The sequence below is a fragment of the Podarcis melisellensis genome (assembly GCF_964234715.1).
Source record: "Podarcis melisellensis genome assembly, chromosome: 2".
In the NCBI taxonomy this organism is placed as follows: domain Eukaryota; kingdom Metazoa; phylum Chordata; class Lepidosauria; order Squamata; family Lacertidae; genus Podarcis; species Podarcis melisellensis.
This window is the reverse complement of record NC_138529.1, coordinates 114,435,505-114,455,016: the sequence shown is the minus strand read 5'-3', so window position 1 is coordinate 114,455,016 and position 19,512 is coordinate 114,435,505. Positions and strand designations below refer to the sequence as shown.

The window sequence follows — 19,512 nt, the reverse complement described above, 5'->3', positions numbered from 1 at the left end:
ATTTGTTTTGTTTTGTTTTGACTATGGCAGACCAACACGGCTACCTATCTGTAACTGGAATGTTTTTTACCGTTTACAATTTTATCTGTACATACTCCACAAACCATTTCCTTTCTTTTATAAAAAGCTTGTTGCCTTGATTTTTTATTCTCCTGGTAAGTTTCGCCATTTCCGCATATCCCATAAGTTTTTGTATCCATTCTTCTTTCGCTGGGATTACTTCTTTCCATTTGGGGGCAAGTAACATTTTTGCTGCTGTGGTAGCATACATGAATAAGTTTATTTACTGTTTAGGTTGTTTTTACCCTATAATTCCCAAGAGAAAAGCTTCTGGTTTTCCCCCAAAGTTATTTTAAACATCTTTTTCAATTCATTATATATCATTTCCCAGTAAGCTTTAACCTTACTACAAGACCACCACATATGATAAAAAGAAACTTCTTTCTCTTTACATTTCCACAGTCCAGGAACCTCTCTCACAGTAGCCAGCAGGGCATCTCTCTGAAGCCCACAGGTTTTCTCTTCTAGACCAGGCAGAGATCCATGTTGCTTTCCCTTGGAACTCATAGCGAGTGACACAAGGAGAGCCAGCCCAACTCAAGCATCAAAGGCAACCTTGGGAGCAGTGGAAAGGAAATGGGGGAGGAGAGAAACAGCGTCCAAAATCGAAACTGTTTTGCAAAAAACAAACAAACAACAGAAAAGGGGAAACATCACTTCCTCTCATTTGCAACGAATTCATGGTGGATGCCATTGCTCTGCAGTCCAAGGTCAGTACATTTCTAGATTAAATTGTGGGAAATGGCTGCATCCAATTTAACATGTTGGGAAGGGGCCCGCTCTGAATCACACTGGCCAGGACCAGACCCCAGGAAACCCCTCCTCATTTCCTGCCTTGGGTTGGGAGGAGATCAGCAGCCTCTCCTGTTCACTGAGAGGCCACTGCAGAGGAGGCACTGGGATGGGGGGCTGCCGAGGAGGTACCAGATCCGACCTCCAAGGATGTACCGCAATCATGCATTCCTTGGAGGCCAGATTTGCTGCCCCTGTGGATCCTGCCACCTAATATAGATCTATTAACAGAGACTTTCTGCCTCATTTCTTCTTTCTGACAAAGAGAAGCTTTCACCAAAGCTGGGCTTTGTATAATTTGACCGTGTGCTTTGAAAAAGAGAAAAAGGGAAGCATGAAGTGTGTTTGCATTCTCACCCACCCTGTCAGAGCTGCAGCTGAAAGGGCAAAGAGGAAATGGGTGTTACACTTGCAGGACGCACCATCCTACAGGGTGACTGTTGGTGTTTATGGCGTGAAGGCTGCCATAAACAGATTTGCCTGGCACACTTCCGACCAGATTTTGAGCAGAGGTGAAATACAGTTTGCAGCTAAGAGTGAGGCAATCGGACCTGAGTCTGGATTGATGAGCAACACACAGTTGTCTAAGCCAGGGGTCTGCAACCTTTAAGACAAAAAGAGCCACTTGGACCCGTTTCCGAAGGAAAAAAAAAAATCTGGGAGCCGCAAAACCATTGCGACATTTACAACAAATATATCTCCGGAGCCGTGATCTGACAGTGGGCGGGAAGGTGACGTCGGGACGGTGAGTGACTAACGCACGCACCGCCCCCATGTGACGTCACAGCCAGTACAGCACCCGCCACAGTGGGGAGTGTCGGGGCGCACAATGCGCCTCCTCCCCTCGCTAGTATCCGCCCCGGAGCCGCAGCAAAGGTGTAAAAGAGCCACATGCGGCTCCGGAGCCGCGGGTTGCAGACCCCTGGTCTAAGCAGATTGCTTTATTGCCTGTCATTTTGCTTAATGGTTGCTATTTACAGAGACTGCTGTGGATCCCTACAGCGGAAGATCCGCTTGCATCCTCTCAGCAAATCAAAATCAAAACTCTCTCTTACTCGCACTCACATAGAGTGCTGCAAACGTCCATGACTTTGCTGTCTGATCTTTGCACCTGTGTGAACAATCCAGCTTCACAGCCAGAGTTTCATCTTGCATGAAGAAACTCAGGAAGACAGTTTTCTGAAAATGAATGACCCCAACAGTGACGGAAATCAAGCTCATCCAGGAGCAGAGTGTAAACTCTAGTTGTGGTTACATCTGTAACATAAAATAACCTGTGTCCCCTCAGAAATAAAGTGCGTGGGAACAGGAAGTGACCAGGAGGAAGCAAAAACTTCAGAACCTCTTGTTCATCAACCCAGATCCCTGTTCACAAGACACGGCTAGTTGAGGGGTGAGTATTTTACAATTGGACCCCAGTCTCTGTTTGAAGCAAAAGGCCAGGCTAGACAGGATGCTAAAAATGTCTCATGCTAGGAAATACTGGTCAGGGTTGGTAAAATGTTCGCTGGGACCAACCCTTTCCTTTCCTTCTCCAGCAGTCTTGATGAAAATCACTTCCTCCACAGATGCTCCCAGCCCCCTGGCAGTTTTCTGAGAGGCTTGACTGGTGCCTATATTGTTAGTTTCTGTTTGTGCCACTGTGCAGTGCTTTGGAGTCACAAGACTTGTTTTGTATTCCAGAGATCCCAGGCTGTTGGAAGTCTCACGGAAGACAGGAGACAGATGTGACTTTACTGGTTTCCTGTTCTTTGTTTTTCAGTTGCTCTCTGCTTTCATAGTGAGTTTAGAGTGCCAGCATCGTGCACTTTGCTTGTGACCGTATAGGGACTGAAATATACTCAGAGTCGCAAAGTGATTTCATGCTCTTTATTCAGGTCATAGTGGTGAGGAGGAATGAATGAATGTCCCCTCAAAGTATCTGCTTTATATACATTATTTACACAATGGGCTGCACATGATTGGCTAATTCTGGAATTCTACTGTAAGCCAATCAGGTTGTGGATTCACTTCTATCTGGAGCATGATTGGGTGGTTCCTGCCAACCAATCATATTGCTGCATTGTTCTAGGACCAATCAGACTGCTGCATTCTGAATCCTATTCAATTCAGTACATAACACCCCTCCCCTCTAAGTTCCAGTCCTGCCCGGGAGGTCGCATTCATAGTCCTGAAGGTACGCCGGCGGCCTACGTGTGCGTTGCGGCCTGGGGTGTTCCCTGGTCCGGGGTTCAGGTTCTGGCTCGTGTTCCAAGGATGCTGGCTGAGATGGGGCTGTTTGGTCTGGTGCAACCTGCTCGCTCAGTCGTAGTTCTGGTTCTGGTGTCCTTTCGGCCTCACGGGTCCTCTCTGTATTTACTGATTCTGCCTCTCCTGCTTGCCCCTGCTGCTCTATGGGCCTCACTGCCCCACTGTTCCCTTGGGACTCCCTTGACCTGTCCTCCTCCTCCTGGTTTTCTCCCGGGAATCGTCGCCGTATCTGGTCGCAGTGGCGGCGCCAGCATTGCCCCCCATCTGTTAGCACCTCGTACGACACGGGCCCAGTGACCCTGGTGACTGTGGCAGGTACCCATGCAGGGCCTGCCCCAAAATTCTTTGCGTACACTGGGTCCTGGGCCTCGAAGGTCCGGGGGTTCCTGCCTTCCCCCACCCCTACCTCATCCTGAGCTCTATCGGGGTGAAGGCGGTCCAATCTGATTGCAAGGCGCCGACCCATTAGTAGTTCAGCGGGGCTCCGGCCAGTCGTTGAGCTGGGGGTGCTGTGCTGTGCTAGAAGGAATGTGGCAAGGCGGTACTCCCAATCCCCTTGCGTCATGCGGCGAAGGGTGTCCTTGGTGGTCCGCACCATGTGTTCTGCTTGGCCATTAGTGGCTGGGTGGAATGGCGCCGAACAGATGTGGCGGATGGCGTTCTGCGCTGTGAAGGTTTGAAATTCTCCTGATGTAAATGCAGTCCCGTTGTCTGAGACGAGAGTGTCAGGGAGCCCGTGGGTTGCAAACAGCCTGCGTAGTACCCGGATGGCTGCGGACGTAGAAGTGGACGGTACCAGTGCGACTTCCAGCCATTTGGTGTAGGAGTCCACCACTATGAAGAATGTTTTCCCCTGAAAGGGGCCAGCGAAGTCCACATGCAGGCGTGACCATGGTGCTTGGGCGGACTCCCAGGACTGGACTGGGGCCCTTGGGGGATCTGGGCGGGATTCTTGGCAGGCCTGGCAGTGTTTGACCCAGGCCTCTATCTCTCCGTCGATCCCCGGCCACCACACATAACTCCTGGCAAGGGCTTTCATTCTTACTACCCCAGGGTGTGTCTCGTGTAGGGCTGTGAGGACCCTTTTGCGGAGGGGCTGGGGAACAACGACCCTGCTTCCCCATAACAGGCACCCCTTGTGGGCTGACAGTTCATGTTTGCGGGTTGTGTAGCCGGCGAATTCTGGCCCGGGGCTGCTGCTGGGCCATCCCCTCCACACCCAGTCCAGGACCTGGGAGATGACCCTATCTTTCTTGGAATGGTGTGCAACTTCTTGTGCCTGAATGGGGCGGTCGGGAAGCAGCTCCAGGCTCATAACCTCTTGTGCAGGTGCTGGGTCGGGGCCTGTTTCCGGTAGTGGTAGCCTGCTGAGGGCGTCCGCATGGCCCATCGCCTTTCCAGGGCGGTGAATCAGTGCATACTGGTAGCTGGCAAGGAAAATTGACCACCTGAGGACACGAGGAGACAGCACTTGGGGGGTCTGCTTTTCGGGGGCAAACAAGCCCAGCAACGGCTTGTGGTCAGTCACCACAGTGAAGGGCCGCCCGTACAAGAAATCATGGAATTTTTTTACTCCCTTCACGATTGCCAGACCCTCGTCGATTTGCGAGTAGTTCCGCTCGGTTTCGTTGAGTGCCTGGGAAAAGTATGCCACCGGTACCTCTCTTCCATCTGGGAGTTGGTGTCCCAGGACAGCGCCAATGCCATAGGGTGAGGCGTCGCATGCTAGCACAACTGGCAGCCTCTCGTCGAAGTGTGCCAAGACCGAGTTTGAGACAAGCAAGTCCTTGACTGCCTGGAATGCGGCCTCCTGGCGCTGGCCCCACACCCAAGGAGCCCGCTTGTCCAGGAGTCTGTGTAGGGGCTCCGCTACCGCCGCCTTGTGGGGAAGGAAGGAATGGTAAAAGTTCAATAGTCCCAAGAAGGCCTGAAGTTCAGTCTTGTTCTTGGGCGCTGGGGCATCACAAATGGCCCGTACCTTGTCCCCAGTTGGGTGGACCCCTTCTGCATCCACCATAAATCCCAGAAAGTCCACCTGAGGCACTCCTAGTAGACATTTTTCCCGCTTCACCTTGAGACCCGCCATCTGGAAACGGTGCAGAACAGTGCGGAGGCGGTCCTCAAACTCCTCGGGTGTGGGCCCGGCAATCAACACATCATCGAAGAAGGGGGTGACACCAGGAATCCCTTTAAGGAGAGAGTCCATTAGATTCTGGAATATGCCTGGTGCCACGCTGACCCCGAATTGCATCCGCTTTACCCTGAACGCTCCTCTGTGCGTCACAATCGTCTGTGCCTCTGCTGTAGCCTCATCTACTGGCAGCTGTTGATATGCTTGGGCCAAGTCCAGCTTGCCAAAAATTTTTGACCCAGCCAGGGTGGTAAGGACATGGCTGACCACTGGCACTGGGTATGCATGGGCTGTGAGGGCCTTGTTTATGGTACATTTGTAGTCTGCGCAGATGCGGACCGAACCATTAGGCTTGACGGGTGTGACGATTGGGGTTTCCCAGGGGGCATTAGGCACCGGCTCCAGCACTCCTTGCTCCACGAGTCGGTCCAATTCCTCATCTATACGGGGTTTCAGGGCGAATGGGACCCGGCGGGCCTTGAGCCTGACCGGTCGTACTGCAGGGTCAAGCTGTAGAGCAATGGGGGGCCCGTATACTGTCCTAATTTCCCATGGAAAACCCCCGGAAATTCCTTGCATATGGCATCCACATCCACTTGTAAGCTCATGTGGTTCACCCCGGTGATGGCTAGCCCCAGTGGTCCAAACCATGCCAATCCCAGTAAGCTAATGTAGGGGCCCTTGACCACAAGCAAGTCCAGTTGCCGCGTCCGCCCTCTGTATTGCACCCTGAAGGTCCCCACCCCCATTGTGGGGACCTTACGTTTCTGGAAGTCCCGGAGGGTGAATTGGGCCGGCCTGAGTTTGGGACCCCCAGTAGGGCACAGTTTCCTTAAGGTCCTTGCCGAGATTATGGATAGAGTTGAACCCGTGTCAAGCTCCATGCAGCATGGGGCCCCCTCTATCCGTACCTCTACATAAATTTTCTCTACGTTGGGGTGGGGCAACTGGTATACCTGGAAGTCCGTGAGCTCCGTTGAGTTGCCTTGGTGCGTTGGGCCCCGGGACCTGGGGCTCTTGGATTGGTCATCTGATGCCTGGTGTCGGGTGGGCCGAGCCCGACACACCCGGGCGATATGTCCCAATTTTCTGCACTGCCTGCACTCTGCGTTGCGGAAACGGCAGGTCCTCCTCTCGTGACTTTCTCCACAGCTTGCGCAGTTCCCTCCTTCTCGTCGAGGCAGCTGTGGTATGTGGGCTGCTTGAGTGCACTGCTGTACTCGGTGCACCTCCTCCCTGTCGGATCCTGAGTCGTTGGTGAGGTCTTCGTGGTGGACCCTCGGTTGGGACGGCTGGCTTGGCCGTGCCTCTTGCGTCGACCTCTCGGCAGCTTCCGTTGCCAGGGCCTCCTCCAGAGCGACCTGGAACGTTAGGTTCTTCTTAGCGTAGAGGCATCGTTGCAGCTTCTCATCCTTCAGGCCACCGACGAGGCGGTCACGAAGCATGTTCTCCAGCTCTGAGAAGTTGCAGAACCGGGCAGCTTGGCGGAGAGAGGTCACAAACCCAGTTATGGTTTCCCCAGGGGCTTGCCGCTTTGCGTAGAAGGCATTTCGACGAGCCACCACTGAGGGCTGCGGCGAAAAGTGCCCCTTCAGCTGTTCCATTATTGTTTTGTATGGAACAGTAGCGACGTCTTCAGGTGCAAGGAGAGCCCGGGCGATTTCAAACGTCTCCTCTCCGCAAACGCTGAAGAATATTGCCCTCTTCTTGGCGTCTTCTTCATCGGTGATCCCTTTGGCTTCTAGGAGGAAGGTGAAACGGGAGGCGTATGCTTCCCAGTCTCCAGATGCTGGGTTGAACGACGAGAAGCTGCTGTCGGTTGCCATTCTGAGTTCCTTGTGTCCCGGAGCTGAAGCCTGGATACACGGTGCGAGGCAACGGTGCGGCAGGTGGCGGTGCTGCGGTGCTGTGTGTGGCAGTCAGCTCAGCGGGATCCCACCTTCGTCGCCAGTGAAATATACTCAGAGTCGCAAAGTGATTTCATGCTCTTTATTCAGCTCATAGTGGTGAGGAGGAATGAATGAATGTCCCCTCAAAGTATCTGCTTTATATACATTATTTACACAATGGGCTGCACATGATTGGCTAATTCTGGAATTCTACTGTAAGCCAATCAGGTTGTGGATTCACTTCTATCTGGAGCATGATTGGGTGGTTCCTGCCAACCAATCATATTGCTGCATTGTTCTAGGACCAATCAGACTGCTGCATTCTGAATCCTATTCAATTCAGTACATAACAGGGATGTTTTCAGAAAACAAACAAATCCGACATATATTTGCGCCATTTTAGTGTCAAGCAAAGGGTGGTCTTGGGCTACACCCCTTCTCTGATGTACGTATGATGTATTTAGGGGTGGTCTTGGGCTACACCCCTTCTGTGATGTATGTATGATCTTTCTGGGGGTGGTCTTGAGCTACAGGGTAGGCAATTTCAAAGTCCATATAAGGGCTTGCACACCTTTGTCCTGAGTCCTCCTCCTCTCTCCTGCGTGTGGGGGTGCACCCTGTTGCAACAGCTTTAATAAAGATCAGGCTTATAGCCGCTTTGCTTTCATATATCCTGGTCTGGTCTCTGTTCATTTCCTGGCCGGTTTGAGCCTTAAAAGGTGCGCTCTCTCCGAAGGTCCAGTCTTCCTTAAGAAGGTGAACCCCTTGAAGGGACCTCTCAATATTCTTATTTCAGCCACAGTGAGCCACACTCACTCCCACAAGAGAGATTTGGAAATCTTTATTGCCCAGTGGTTTTTGCAGGTTTCTGCCCTGCTCAAGCTGCTTCTCTTTACTTTGTCATATTACAGCTTCCCTTTCTATCAACAAAGCCGCAAACTCTTCACCCACTATGGCCTCAGCATCACCATCTGTGGACATGGACCAGGACGCCTTGTGTCCCATCTGCAAGGACTACCTCACAGATCCAGTGACTTTGGACTGTGGACACAACTATTGTCAGGGCTGCGTCACCAATTATTGCAGGATATGGGAAGAACAGGCTATGGGGCACTTGGAGTGTCCCATCTGCAGAGCCCAAATGCAGAGAGGGAGTTTCCGCCCCAATTGGCAGCTGGCAAGTATAGTAGAAAAAATTAAACTCCTGCAGTTAAATAAAGGGGGAAAGGATATGTGTGTGAAACACAAGAAGTACCTTGAACTGTTCTGCAAAGAAGATGAAAAATTGGTTTGTGTGTCTTGTGAACGATCCCCAGAACACAAATCGCACACTGTGGTGCTTGAGGAAGAGGCTGTCCAGGAATACAAGGTAGGAAATTATCTTGACACTTAGTAATGCAATCCTTTCAATTTTTTGTGAAATATTGCAATGTGGCTTGAAAGCAATTCCCGTGGCAATTAGATATGTTATTGTGTATGGTTAAACAGCCTGGAAGCACACAGAACAACTGTAAGTTTTTAGGAGAACCCCACCACCAATAAAATATAAAATGCTGTAAAATATTAAAAACCTTAATCCTGAGCTAGGTTGAAGTGATGGACATGAGGCAGGAGTTGATAAAGCAGGTGAGCTGCGCACAGGTGAGCTGCATGCAAGCTGCTGGCCAGCCCTGTGGAGCCTCCTTTTATTGAGACAAATATGCAAACCAGGCAGATACATTTTGGGCTGTGACCTTTACACATCTTCCGGTCCCGAGATCGTGGGGTGGTACAAAGTTATTTTGGCACCTGTTTCCACCGCGTCACTTTCCCCTTGCACAGTGTATGACAAAGGAGACAAAAGGTCTCAGAGACAAAGGTTACAGACAGGACACCGCAGACTACTGAGACCACAAAAGGTTAGACAGAGGCAACGATGTTCAGACAGCCATGGCTTTGTCTGTGAGGGTTGTGTGTGCTCCGCACCCCAAGGTCACGCGTGCTGGCAGGCTGAGGCTGCCTGCGGGTGGGGAGTGTGCTCCCTCCGGACCCCACTCCTCACTCCGCGATCATCCCTACACTAGGTGACAATGTTTTTAAAAAAGAAAGAAAGAAAAATATGCTACTAAACAGTCATATACCAGCCACCAGCTGGCGCGGAGAGAAGACAGCACTCAAATTTCTTAAAAATACAAAACTATGCTGGATGCAGATGTGTTAGTAAACAATCTCATTTAAGATTAGCAGTGAGGCCATTGGCATTTAATCCAGGACTTTCCAAAAGCTAACACATGCTGGATGAAACCTCCGAAACCTCAAGTTTCATATCCTTCCAGATCAAGCACCATAATATAAGGAGAGCCAGGCTGGGTCAGGTCAAAGGCCCATCTAGACCAGCATCCTCTTATCACAGTGGTCAGACAGCCAGGTAACCCTTCTGGGAAGCCATTAGGTGGGACCTGAGCACAACAGCACTGCCCCCTCCTGAGGTTTCCAGTATTCAGAAGCAAATACACTGGAGAGTCACTGCTGTATTTACTTCTGACCCTTCAAATGAAAACCTTTTCTCCACAACATAGCAGCAACTGGGGATCAGGGGTTAGATCAGGGTGAGGAGACACAGTTCTTAGTTCTCATTAAAAAGTGTGCTTTTATGGTGCTGGAGGAGACTCTTGAGAGTCCCATGGACTGCAAGAAGATCAAACCTCTCCATTCTTAAGGAAATCAGCCCTGAGTGCTCACAGGAAGGACAGATCATGAAGCTGAGGCTCCAATACTTTGGCCACCTCATGAGAAGAGAAGACTCCCTAGAAAAGACCCTGATGTTGGGAAAGATGGAGGGCACAAAGAGAAGGAGACAACAGAAGACAAGATGGTTGGACAGTGTTCTCGAAGCTACCAGCATGAGTTTGACCAAACTGTGGGAGGCAGTGGAAGACAGGAGTGCCTGGCGTGCTCTGGTCCATGGGGTCACGAAGAGTCGGACATGACTAAATGACTAAACAACAACAAATTTGCAGATGCTACTCTCAGTCGCAATCACAATCTGAGCTTTCGTTTCCTCTTTAGGGACTGATCTGCAGCCATCTGGAGATTCTGAGGAAAGAGAGAGAAACAATTCTGGCCTGTCAAGCTGACATGGAAAAAGAAAGCCAAGATCTCCTTGTAAGTGTCACTAGGAGTAGTTTTTTTTTAAAGTCCTCATGAAAATCAATCAGCATCTTTGTGCAATTTCTGCTAACATGTTTTAAACAAATATATATAGTTTTATAAAGAGTTATATAATTATATAACTTTTTGTAGACATCTGAAGGCACCTTTTCATGTTTGATGTGGTCTCCCCACCCCCCTAGTATTTTTGCTGGAAGCCACACAGAGTGGCCGGGGCAACTCAGTCAGATGGGTGGGGTATAAGAAAATAATAGTAGTAGTAGTTGCATGCAGTTTTGCCTAGTATACACATTTTTTGCAAAGCAATTTCCCCTAATATTATTCCTTTTTCTATGCCTTAATGCATTTTAAGGCACACTTTACCTTAGTATATGCATTTCTGTAGTTATTACTTGGCTGAAGAACTGCATTTCAAAATTCAAAGAAATGTGAATTTCAAAAAATTACTGAGTTTCTCTCTGCACGTTTTCCCCCAGAAACTGCTAATGGGGTAATTTTGCATTTGAAACCAAGCTGAACTGAAACTCTTCCCCATGAGGCAGCTCAGATACACAGAACATAAATTAGTTGCAACCTTCTGATTTGCCTTACAGATTCTAAAAGAAATGTCTTTCTAAATGTGCACTATCTAATCTTTAGGAAGCTCAAGTCGACTCAAGACTTTAAAGTAAACAGAGCAGTGCTGGGGGTGTACAGGCTAGATCCGCCCCGCTTCTCCTCTGTTTCTAGTAATTTACTAGTCATGAAAGAAAGGTAAAGGTAAAGGACCCCTGGACAGTTAAGTCCAGTCAAAGGCGACTATGGGGTTTGGGCACTCATCTCACTTTCAGGCCGAGGGAGCCGGCGTTTGTCCACAGACAGTTTTCCGGGTCATGTGGCCAGCATGAGTAAACCGCTTCTGGTGGAATGGGACACCGTGACAGAAACCAGAGCATACAAAAATGTCGTTTACCTTTCTGCCACAGTGGTACCTATTTATCTACTTGCACTGGTGTGCTTTTGAACTGCTAGGTTGGCAGGAGCTGGGATAGAGCAACGGGAGCTCACCCTGTTGCACGGAACGTCTGATTGGCAATCCCAAGGGGCTTAGTAGCCAGTGTGAAGTGAGGACTGTTTTATGTCCATGGAAACTCTCTGAACAATGTAGAAAGCAAATTATGCCAAGTTCAGAACTGTACCAGGAACGTCCATAGATAGAAAAAAAAACTCATTGCTTCCACAAGGTGGATGGCAACAGAAATGGCAAGGGATAGGGCAGAGCTAGTGTGTTCAACCCTGCTGCCTCCCTACTGTGTTTACTTTAAAACCTGAAGAAGAGGACTTCCTTATCAACTGAGGGCTTGTCCACACTTCCACTTGTCCTGAGCCTAGAAAGCATGAGTCCAAGCAGGTTTCCCCTTGCCCCACACCTTCCCAGTGAAAACTGCCGCTTGCTGCTAAATTCAAGCGAATGTCCAGAGAAAACTCAAATTTAAGAAGAAATGTGGTTAAGCCCTTAGCATTGGTTTCATGTCTTTGAAAAAAAGGAAGTGTCCTCCCAGTGGAATTTTCATAACTTTACTCCTGATGTTGTAAAGACTGAGACCATATTCCAGACTCTTATTCTCTTTCTTCCTGCTTCTTGCAGAAATTAACAGAAACCGAGAGGCAGAAGATAATGGAGAAGTTCAGAAAACTGTACCGGTTTCTTGAAGAACAAGAAGTACACCTGCTGATTCAGATCGAAGAGGTGGAGAAGGAGATTGAAGGGAGAAGAGGTGAGCAGCTGGCCAGACTCTCCAGGGAACTCTCCTCTCTTGAGAGGATCATCCAGGAGATGGAGGAGAAGAGTCAGCAGCCAGCAAGTGAACTCCTACAGGTAAGATGGTGGCAGGAACAGCCAAAGGCTCAACTTGGGGATGAGGCTTTCTCCAACCCTTTATGTCCCTCTTGCATCTATACAAGTAGTAAAGAGACTCAGCTGATGGAGGACCTTCCACAACTAGGGAACCAGCACTAAAAAGACCCTGTCACAGAGCAGCACCAACGGAGCATGTCAAGTGCTGAGGGGAAAATGAAACTTATACCCATGAAGCTCATTTTAGTACACCAACAGCTTTAATTAACAAAAGCAACTTTCTTATTCCACGCAGATGCTTTTTCATATCCAGTTGTAACCCATATTCTCCATTCTAGAGTCTTATCCACAGGTCTGGGGTGAGAACAGAGTAGTCCCCGGGGAACCTTTGCAATAACACAGCTCTGTCTTTTCCCTTTAATCAAACAACTTTGCAAGTGCATGCAACAAAGTTAATCCATCTTTTTGATCTTCATGCCACATTCAATCAATCTCCGGCAGCTTTGCTGACATCTTGTCAACAAGGGTGCCCCTTCACTTTGATCCGATTGTCCAAATTTAAGGGGAATTTGCAGCGTTAATCAGTTGTAGATCGAGGATGTCTCATGATGGAGTTTCAGAGCCCGGAGCCCTGCCTCACCAGCCACCAAACAACGATTTCCACCCCTGTCAGCCACCAGCTTCAGCATGAAAGGGCTTCTGCACCTCCGTTACATTGTAAGGGTCAAGGGGGCTCACTCCCCCCTCCACGACCACGGACATTTGTGTGTGCTAGGCAGACTGACACCAGAGGGCCAGAGTCCATCCATCCCATGGCTGAAGGGGTTTCATAATGTGACCTGTGGTGTGCAGTGAATTCCTTTCTCTTTCCCCCTCTAGGATGTGAGAAGCACCTTGCAGAGGTGAGTGGATCCTGCTTATTTCCATTAGCATCACTCCATAAGGCTGGGGAAAGTCCAGAAGGACAAAACTCTTGGCCCTCCAGGCGCCCAACAAAGAGACAGTAGGACTCCACCCTCTGTATCATTTCACTGGCGCGCACAGGAGCCTCTCTTTTGAACTTGTAGCACTCCTATTCTCAACCCAAGAATAAGGACCAAAACACTGCTTCCTCCCTCCCCCAATCACACATTGCTGGAGGCTCCTGTTGGATGTTGTATTCATTGACTTGCTCTTCAAAAGCCATAAGGAAGGCAAAGTTGGATTTTGTTTTGAGCAATGGAACAAAGGCCTCAGGCAGCGGGTGCTGGAGTGAGTGGTTCCCATCTTCCTGAGCCAGCACCTCAGCAGTGGGAAGGCTTAATTCTGGTTGGCCTGGGCTGCCTGCCTGTCTCACGTCACCACCTGTCATGTGTCATAGCCAAGGACACTGAGAACGGCCACTGACTGAAGGAATAGGCACCTCAGAGGCACACCCTTGACCACACCAGGCATGGAGAGGGCCCATGAACTGCTCTGCTTCCATGACAGACCCTGACTACCACTGCCTCGGTGTGGCAGCATTTGCCTGAGAGGGCAGGAAGCTGTTTCTCATGAGGGCTTTTTCACCTGCTATATTTAAAACTCTTTCACTGAAGACTGTTGTGGGGGAGATAGAACAAGGCTTTGAGACACACCAGGGGCTCTGTGGGTGAGGGTCCTGGAGGATCAGTTTCTTCTCTGTTGTCCCTTGCACAGAGCTCTTTGGAATTCCTTCCCTACTGGAAAATTTGATTTTGTTGTACATCTGTGGGAGAACTACCTCAGCCTCTGAGACCATCTGGTGCTAGAGCAAAAGTAATCTAAGTTGTCCAACCATGATACCAGCAGCCTGGAGAAACAGTCTTGCTAAGAAAGTGGCTACTCTATACTTCCACACAACAGGAGAAAGTTACATTCTTTGGAGCAACCAGTGTTTTAGTTGTTCCCCTCAAGATATACCAGTTCAGTCACTCTCCAGCAAACCCCCATGTACCACTCAAGTTCAGATTAAAGGTCACAGCAGCCATCTTTTTCTTCTCCACACCTTCACTGGTGACATCTAGAGAAAGGAAATGTGTGTTGTGATGTCGTCGCACTCAGGATAATTCGTGCTGCTTTCTTGTGGAAATCAATGAAGTGAAGTTGGGGCAGAGAAACTGAGTATTACAATATTACCTGATGGTGTTGAATAGATGTACATGGGGGGGGGGACTCAGAGGCCTGGGGTAGCTATTCTGGCCCTCCAATGTCTGGCTGTGAAGTCTGTAGTAAGGGGAAATCTCTTCCTCTGCGCCTGCCTGCCCCTCTAGGCTTTCTACCATTTTCTTCCTCCTCTTTTTTCTTTTCCTTTACTAGGAATTATGGCTTTGAAAGTTTAACGTTCTTTTTCATCAGGTATGAGAAAAGAGAGAGACTGCAGAATCTACTGGCTTTCCCTCTAAAGCTAAAATGGAAGACCTCCAGATTTTGTGATGTGAATCTCCATCTGCAGGACGTGATAAAGCAGTTCAAAGGTATTGAAGAATGGTTGCAAGGAGTTTATGCTCGGCATTATTTAAGACCAACATAGAGCTTGCCAGGCGCTTACTGTATTGTATTTTGCTCTTGCTGTAGACAGGGGTAGGGCCATCATACTTGTGGTCAGGCATCCCCAAACTCGGCCCTCCAGGTGTTTTGGGACTACAATTCCCATCATCCCTGACCACTGTTCCTGTTAGCTAGGGATGATGGGAGTTCTAGTCCCAAAACATCTGGAGGACTGAGTTTGGGGGTGCCTGCTCTTGGTGGTCCAGCCATCATTGGATTTTCCTCAGAAAAAAATTATGGGGTATAAGAAATTGTGACTGCCACAAATAAAGAAAACCCACACTAGGCTGTATATTAAGGCAGAATTTCCCCCTTCTATTGTGCATCTGTTTACAATTCCTTTGGAATGAGAGCTCTGCCAGTCCTCCTTCAGAAAGCTTAGTTTCTCATGGTGTTTAACAATTCTGGCTTTAATAATTTCCCCTACCACTAAGGCTGCCTCCATCTCTCCCCTGCATCCTGTTATAGGATTGCTATTGCTTGGGCTACCCTCTGCTATGGACCCCAATTTCAGGGAGAACATTCAAAGACAATCAGATTTAATGTGGGATATTTTTATTCTGCTGTTTTGAAGTCTCGTTTACCATTGCTGAGTTTTACAGTTTTCTTCTTAAGTTGTTAATCCTTTGTTCTACCACATGAAATAAGGATACAACAGATTCTGTGTTGCTTTTCTATCAATACTTTATTGAGGTATAGCAGTGCAGTGTTTAAACTTGATATATTTCTTCTTCTTCAGATGCTGTGTTATTCAAACTACAGTTTCAGAAAGGTAAATTTCCAGTGGAGACCCAAATGCACAGGAGGGAGGGGTACTGGTATTTCTTTGGGGGTTAGATAATCTTTTCTTTAGACTTTGGAACCATCAATAGGTTAATAGCCTTATGGCGGCATTTGAGTTCTTCATATGTACCGTACATTGAATGACCAGAGGATGGGTTTATTTTATTTTGTTTTATTTATTTCATTTCATTTCACTTCATAAAGTTTATACACTGCTTGATTGTAGAACAAAAAACCGTCTGAAACCTAGCGTGGAAATTGCCTTTTTCTGCTGCACACTGGGTCAACATCTTCATCAATCTATCTACTATGAGCCCAAGGTTTCATGCATCACTTTCGTTGAATTGCATTTGCCATTTTACCGCCCATTCACTCAGTTTCTGGAGCTCTTCCGTGTCTCTTTTTTGGTTCAATACAGTCATCATAACTAAAACCAGGGAGCAGCAGCATCTAAAATTACAGTCATCACAATAAAATGTCTTCAGCTCCTTTTTGTAATATCTTTGCAGTCACAACTTTGCATTCTGTCCCTCTGCAGAGTTTCATTCAGGATGACATTTTGCTGGGTGCTCCACCTCTACCCTATATGCAAATATGCTATGTACTGAGAGCAAAATCATGCATTTGCTTTTATACATATATGTTCATGATTTACCAATTATGATTATTATTTATACAAATATTGAAGAATAGTTTCCAAACTGCTCTGGGGATGGGAGGAGGAGGAGGATATGTGTGTGATGATATTGGCACTAGCCAATAGGCACCCACCACAGCCAAGTTTCACTAGATAAGCTACAAACTGGCAGATCCAGTTTAGGCACATCTTGTTTCAAGGCATGCGGAAATACAAATGCAGGTGTGCTTTCAGTACAATATCTGAGCTTTAAAACAACAACTGTCAAACCCAGGGAGACTTTGACAGGCTTCAGGATAGCAAATGTGCACGAAGTGGTATCATGTTTGTAAGAAAACAACATGGAAGGAAAGTTCAGAAATTCACAAGGCAAGAAAATCTTCTTGGTTGCTTAATTTTGCTTCTTTCCCAGATTGAAATGTGAGCCTTGAGCCAGAATTAGTACTACCTCCAACTGAAGCAGAAATAGGTACAGTGGTACCTTGGTTCTTGAACGGCTTAGTTGCTGAACAAATTGGCTCCCAAAAACTACAAACTCAGAAGTAAGTGTTCCAGTTTGCGAACATTTTTTGGAAGCTGGACATCCAACGCGGCTTCCGCTTGAGTGCAGGAAGCTCCTGCAGTCAATCGGAAGCCGCGCCTTAGTTTTCGAATGGTATTGGGAGTCAAATGGACTCCCAGAATGGATTAAGTTCGAGAACCAAAGTACCACTGTAATGGGTTTGCCCTGACACACTCCTCAACTGTAACCTTAGCGAGGGCATTAAAGATTTTGTGGTTGTTCTCTCCTTACCTGAACTGGGAGGGCTCTCATCCCTCACATCCCTGAAGCCCCAAATGACCATTTCTCACAGAGAGTGTCAGATGAGGGCAAATTCCTTCCTCCCCTGCCCCTTCCAATCCCTTTCCCCTTCTCCTTCACTTAGAGCTGAATAAAGGTTTACTGGGTGGTTTTGCTTCTTGGAAGATGCCTGGATTGACAGCAGGGTCCCAATCCTGATTTAAAAGCCAACTTGGGTTACATACGCTTCAGGTTACATATGCTTCAGGTTACAGACTCTGCTAACCCAGAAATAGTACCTCAGGTTAAGAACTTTGCTTCAGGATGAGAACGGAAATCATGCTCTGGCGGCGCGGCGGCAGCAGGAGGCCCCTTTAGCTAAAGTGGTGCTTCAGGTTAAGAACAGTTTCAGGTTAAGAACAGACCTCCGGAACGAATTAAGTACTTAACCTGAGGTACCACTGTATATTTATTCTGATAAGAGTCTGGAAGAAGGGGGGAAGGTCTCAATCCTGCATGTGACGCAAAGAGGTCCCATTTCTTTGAGAGGGGTTTATTGGATCAGGAGGCCCATCTCTGACTCTCGGCTGATTCTGCCTCTCTGTTCTTCTCTTTTCCTTATCTTCCCTCAACAGCAAATGTCACTCTGGATCCAGACACAGCCCATCCCAGGCTCATCCTGTCCGAGGATCAGAAAAGCGTGAGAAGGAGAGACAAAAAGCCACGCCTGCCTAACAATCCTGAGAGGTTCAGCAACGGGCCTTGTGTGCTGGGACGTGAGGGATTCACAGCAGGCAGCCATTTCTGGGAAGTCACTGTGGGAAGTGAGGGAGAATGGGTTGTGGGGATCGCTAGGGAGTCTGTGAGGAGAAAGGACAACTTTGCCTTTTGTCCTGAGGGAGGGATCTGGGCTGTGGAGAAGTGGGGAGGGAAGTACTTGGCCTGCACCTCCCCTGTTTCCCATCTCTCCCTGAGTGAGGAGCCCAGGAGGATCCGGGTAACTCTGGACTATGAAGGGGGATGTGTGTCTTTTTTTGACGCTGCCTCAGGAGCTGAACTCTACACATTTGCAGGAGGCTCTTTTTCCGGAGAAACCCTCCTCCCTTTCTTTTATCTGTGGGGAAATAAAACCCACCTCAGGATCTCCTGAAGAAACTAAATCTGCCTCACAGGCCCAGTTGAAGTTGGGCAATGATAGGAGTTGAAATCCAACATCATCTCAAGAGCCACAGACCTCTCTTCCCTCTCTAACCAAAGTGAGATACCTGAACAAAGAAACGACCTTTCTTTCCCCACTGTATGTATGAATGGAAAACCTAATGAGAACTTATTTAATTGGTCGTCCCCCAAAAGAAATACTCACACACCAGCAGCATTTTATTTAATGATGACAACAAATTATTGAGTGCTTGCCCTTATCACTGAGGTACTTTTTTCAAATTTCTCACATCACCCCAAAGAAAAAGCCCACCTCTTCCTAGTGCATAATTTAGAAATGTGGAAGCCTTGAACCCAAGTAGCAACCCTGAAATGAAAAAGCAGCTACGTTTGTGGGAGGGGGGCACCATGGCTTTTGTTGAGATGCCTGCGCTGTTCTGAGCTCCAGCCTCCAAGGCTTTGCTATTTCTTAAAAAATTAAACAAAATAATCATTCATGAACCTTTCTAGAAAGGAGAGCATCCCTAGGATGTAATTCCTAGTGTGGGTTTTTTGTTTTTGGATGCTTACCGAAAGGAATGCAGAAGAGGGAAATCTATTTTCATAGGGTCTGACCTTGGAAACTTTAGCCGAGGCACATAGTGCACTTTACCACTTCAGACTGCAGCAAGGAAAATCCGTTTTTTAAAACGTTCCTTTATGTTGAAAAAAGGCCCTGCACATAGAAACCTAGTACCATAGAGAGCAAGCTTGGCCAGAATCATTCTTCCTGATGTGCTAGATTTTTACTTGCATGGAGGGTTCTCATCTAAAATAAATTAAAACCGAAGAATCAAAAAGGGCATGCCCTACCTTCAGTTTGCCCAGTGGTCTAAACCACTGAACCTCTTGGGCTTGCCAACAGTAAGTTTGGCAGTTCGAGTCTATTCACTGAGTGCATCCTTCCCATCCATGATAACTTCAACCTGGACCAATTTTTGAAATCTTTCTTTCATTTTCAGAATAATCTTTATTGGTTTTTCAGTTACATACTACACATCCAGATATTGTATTACATTTTGCATTTATACTTGCTCCTAGGAGCTGACTTCCCTCCTTCCTTCTTCTGGCTTTTTTATATCACCTCTAAATTTTTTGCATTGTCTTTATCCATTTTGTATATTGCTGTTGTTGTTCCACATTTGTCCATAAACTGTCTGTAAACAAATAAATCCTTCTATATATACAATTCTTGTTGTTTTCGTAGATTTTCACGGGTACAGGAATGCAGGTTTTGGTGTCCTCGGGTGTCTTCCCGTGTAAAAGTTGGGGTGTCTAGGCGACGTTTCGACGAGGTCTCACTCGTCATCTTCAGGCTGGTGCTTTCGGCTTCTTGTTACTGGAACAGAGCAGGATCTCAGTGTTTGAGTTCCTATAAATACTGTTGAGGGGGTGTGGTGTATAGCCTCCAATGTTCTGGGCAGAGAGGAAGTTCCCAGGCTAGTGTGCCTTTTCTTC

The 19,512-nt window shown here is 47.8% G+C and overlaps 2 protein-coding genes across 2 annotated transcripts in view; one reads left to right on the top strand and one right to left on the bottom strand.

Moving 5' to 3' along the window:
- Positions 1–727: 727 nt before the first annotated feature.
- Positions 728–18,013, top strand: LOC309365263 (tripartite motif-containing protein 10-like). The gene is made up of 9 exons (XM_081903495.1): positions 728–770; positions 2,141–2,245; positions 8,034–8,491; positions 10,171–10,266; positions 11,900–12,130; positions 12,989–13,011; positions 14,465–14,583; positions 15,396–15,428; positions 17,493–18,013. Exons 3-9 carry the CDS (start codon positions 8,075–8,077, stop codon positions 18,005–18,007), a joined length of 1,434 nt encoding a protein of 477 aa, XP_081759621.1. The 5' UTR covers positions 728–770; positions 2,141–2,245; positions 8,034–8,074; the 3' UTR covers positions 18,008–18,013.
- Positions 18,014–18,302: 289 nt separating this feature from the next.
- LOC309364769 (uncharacterized protein) overlaps positions 18,303–19,512 on the bottom strand; it is a 46,696-nt gene continuing 45,486 nt past the window's right edge. Inside the window, exon 5 of the transcript XR_014165877.1 lies at positions 18,303–18,442. The gene's annotated coding sequence lies outside the window, so the exon portion shown is untranslated. The remainder of the gene's footprint in view (positions 18,443–19,512) is intronic.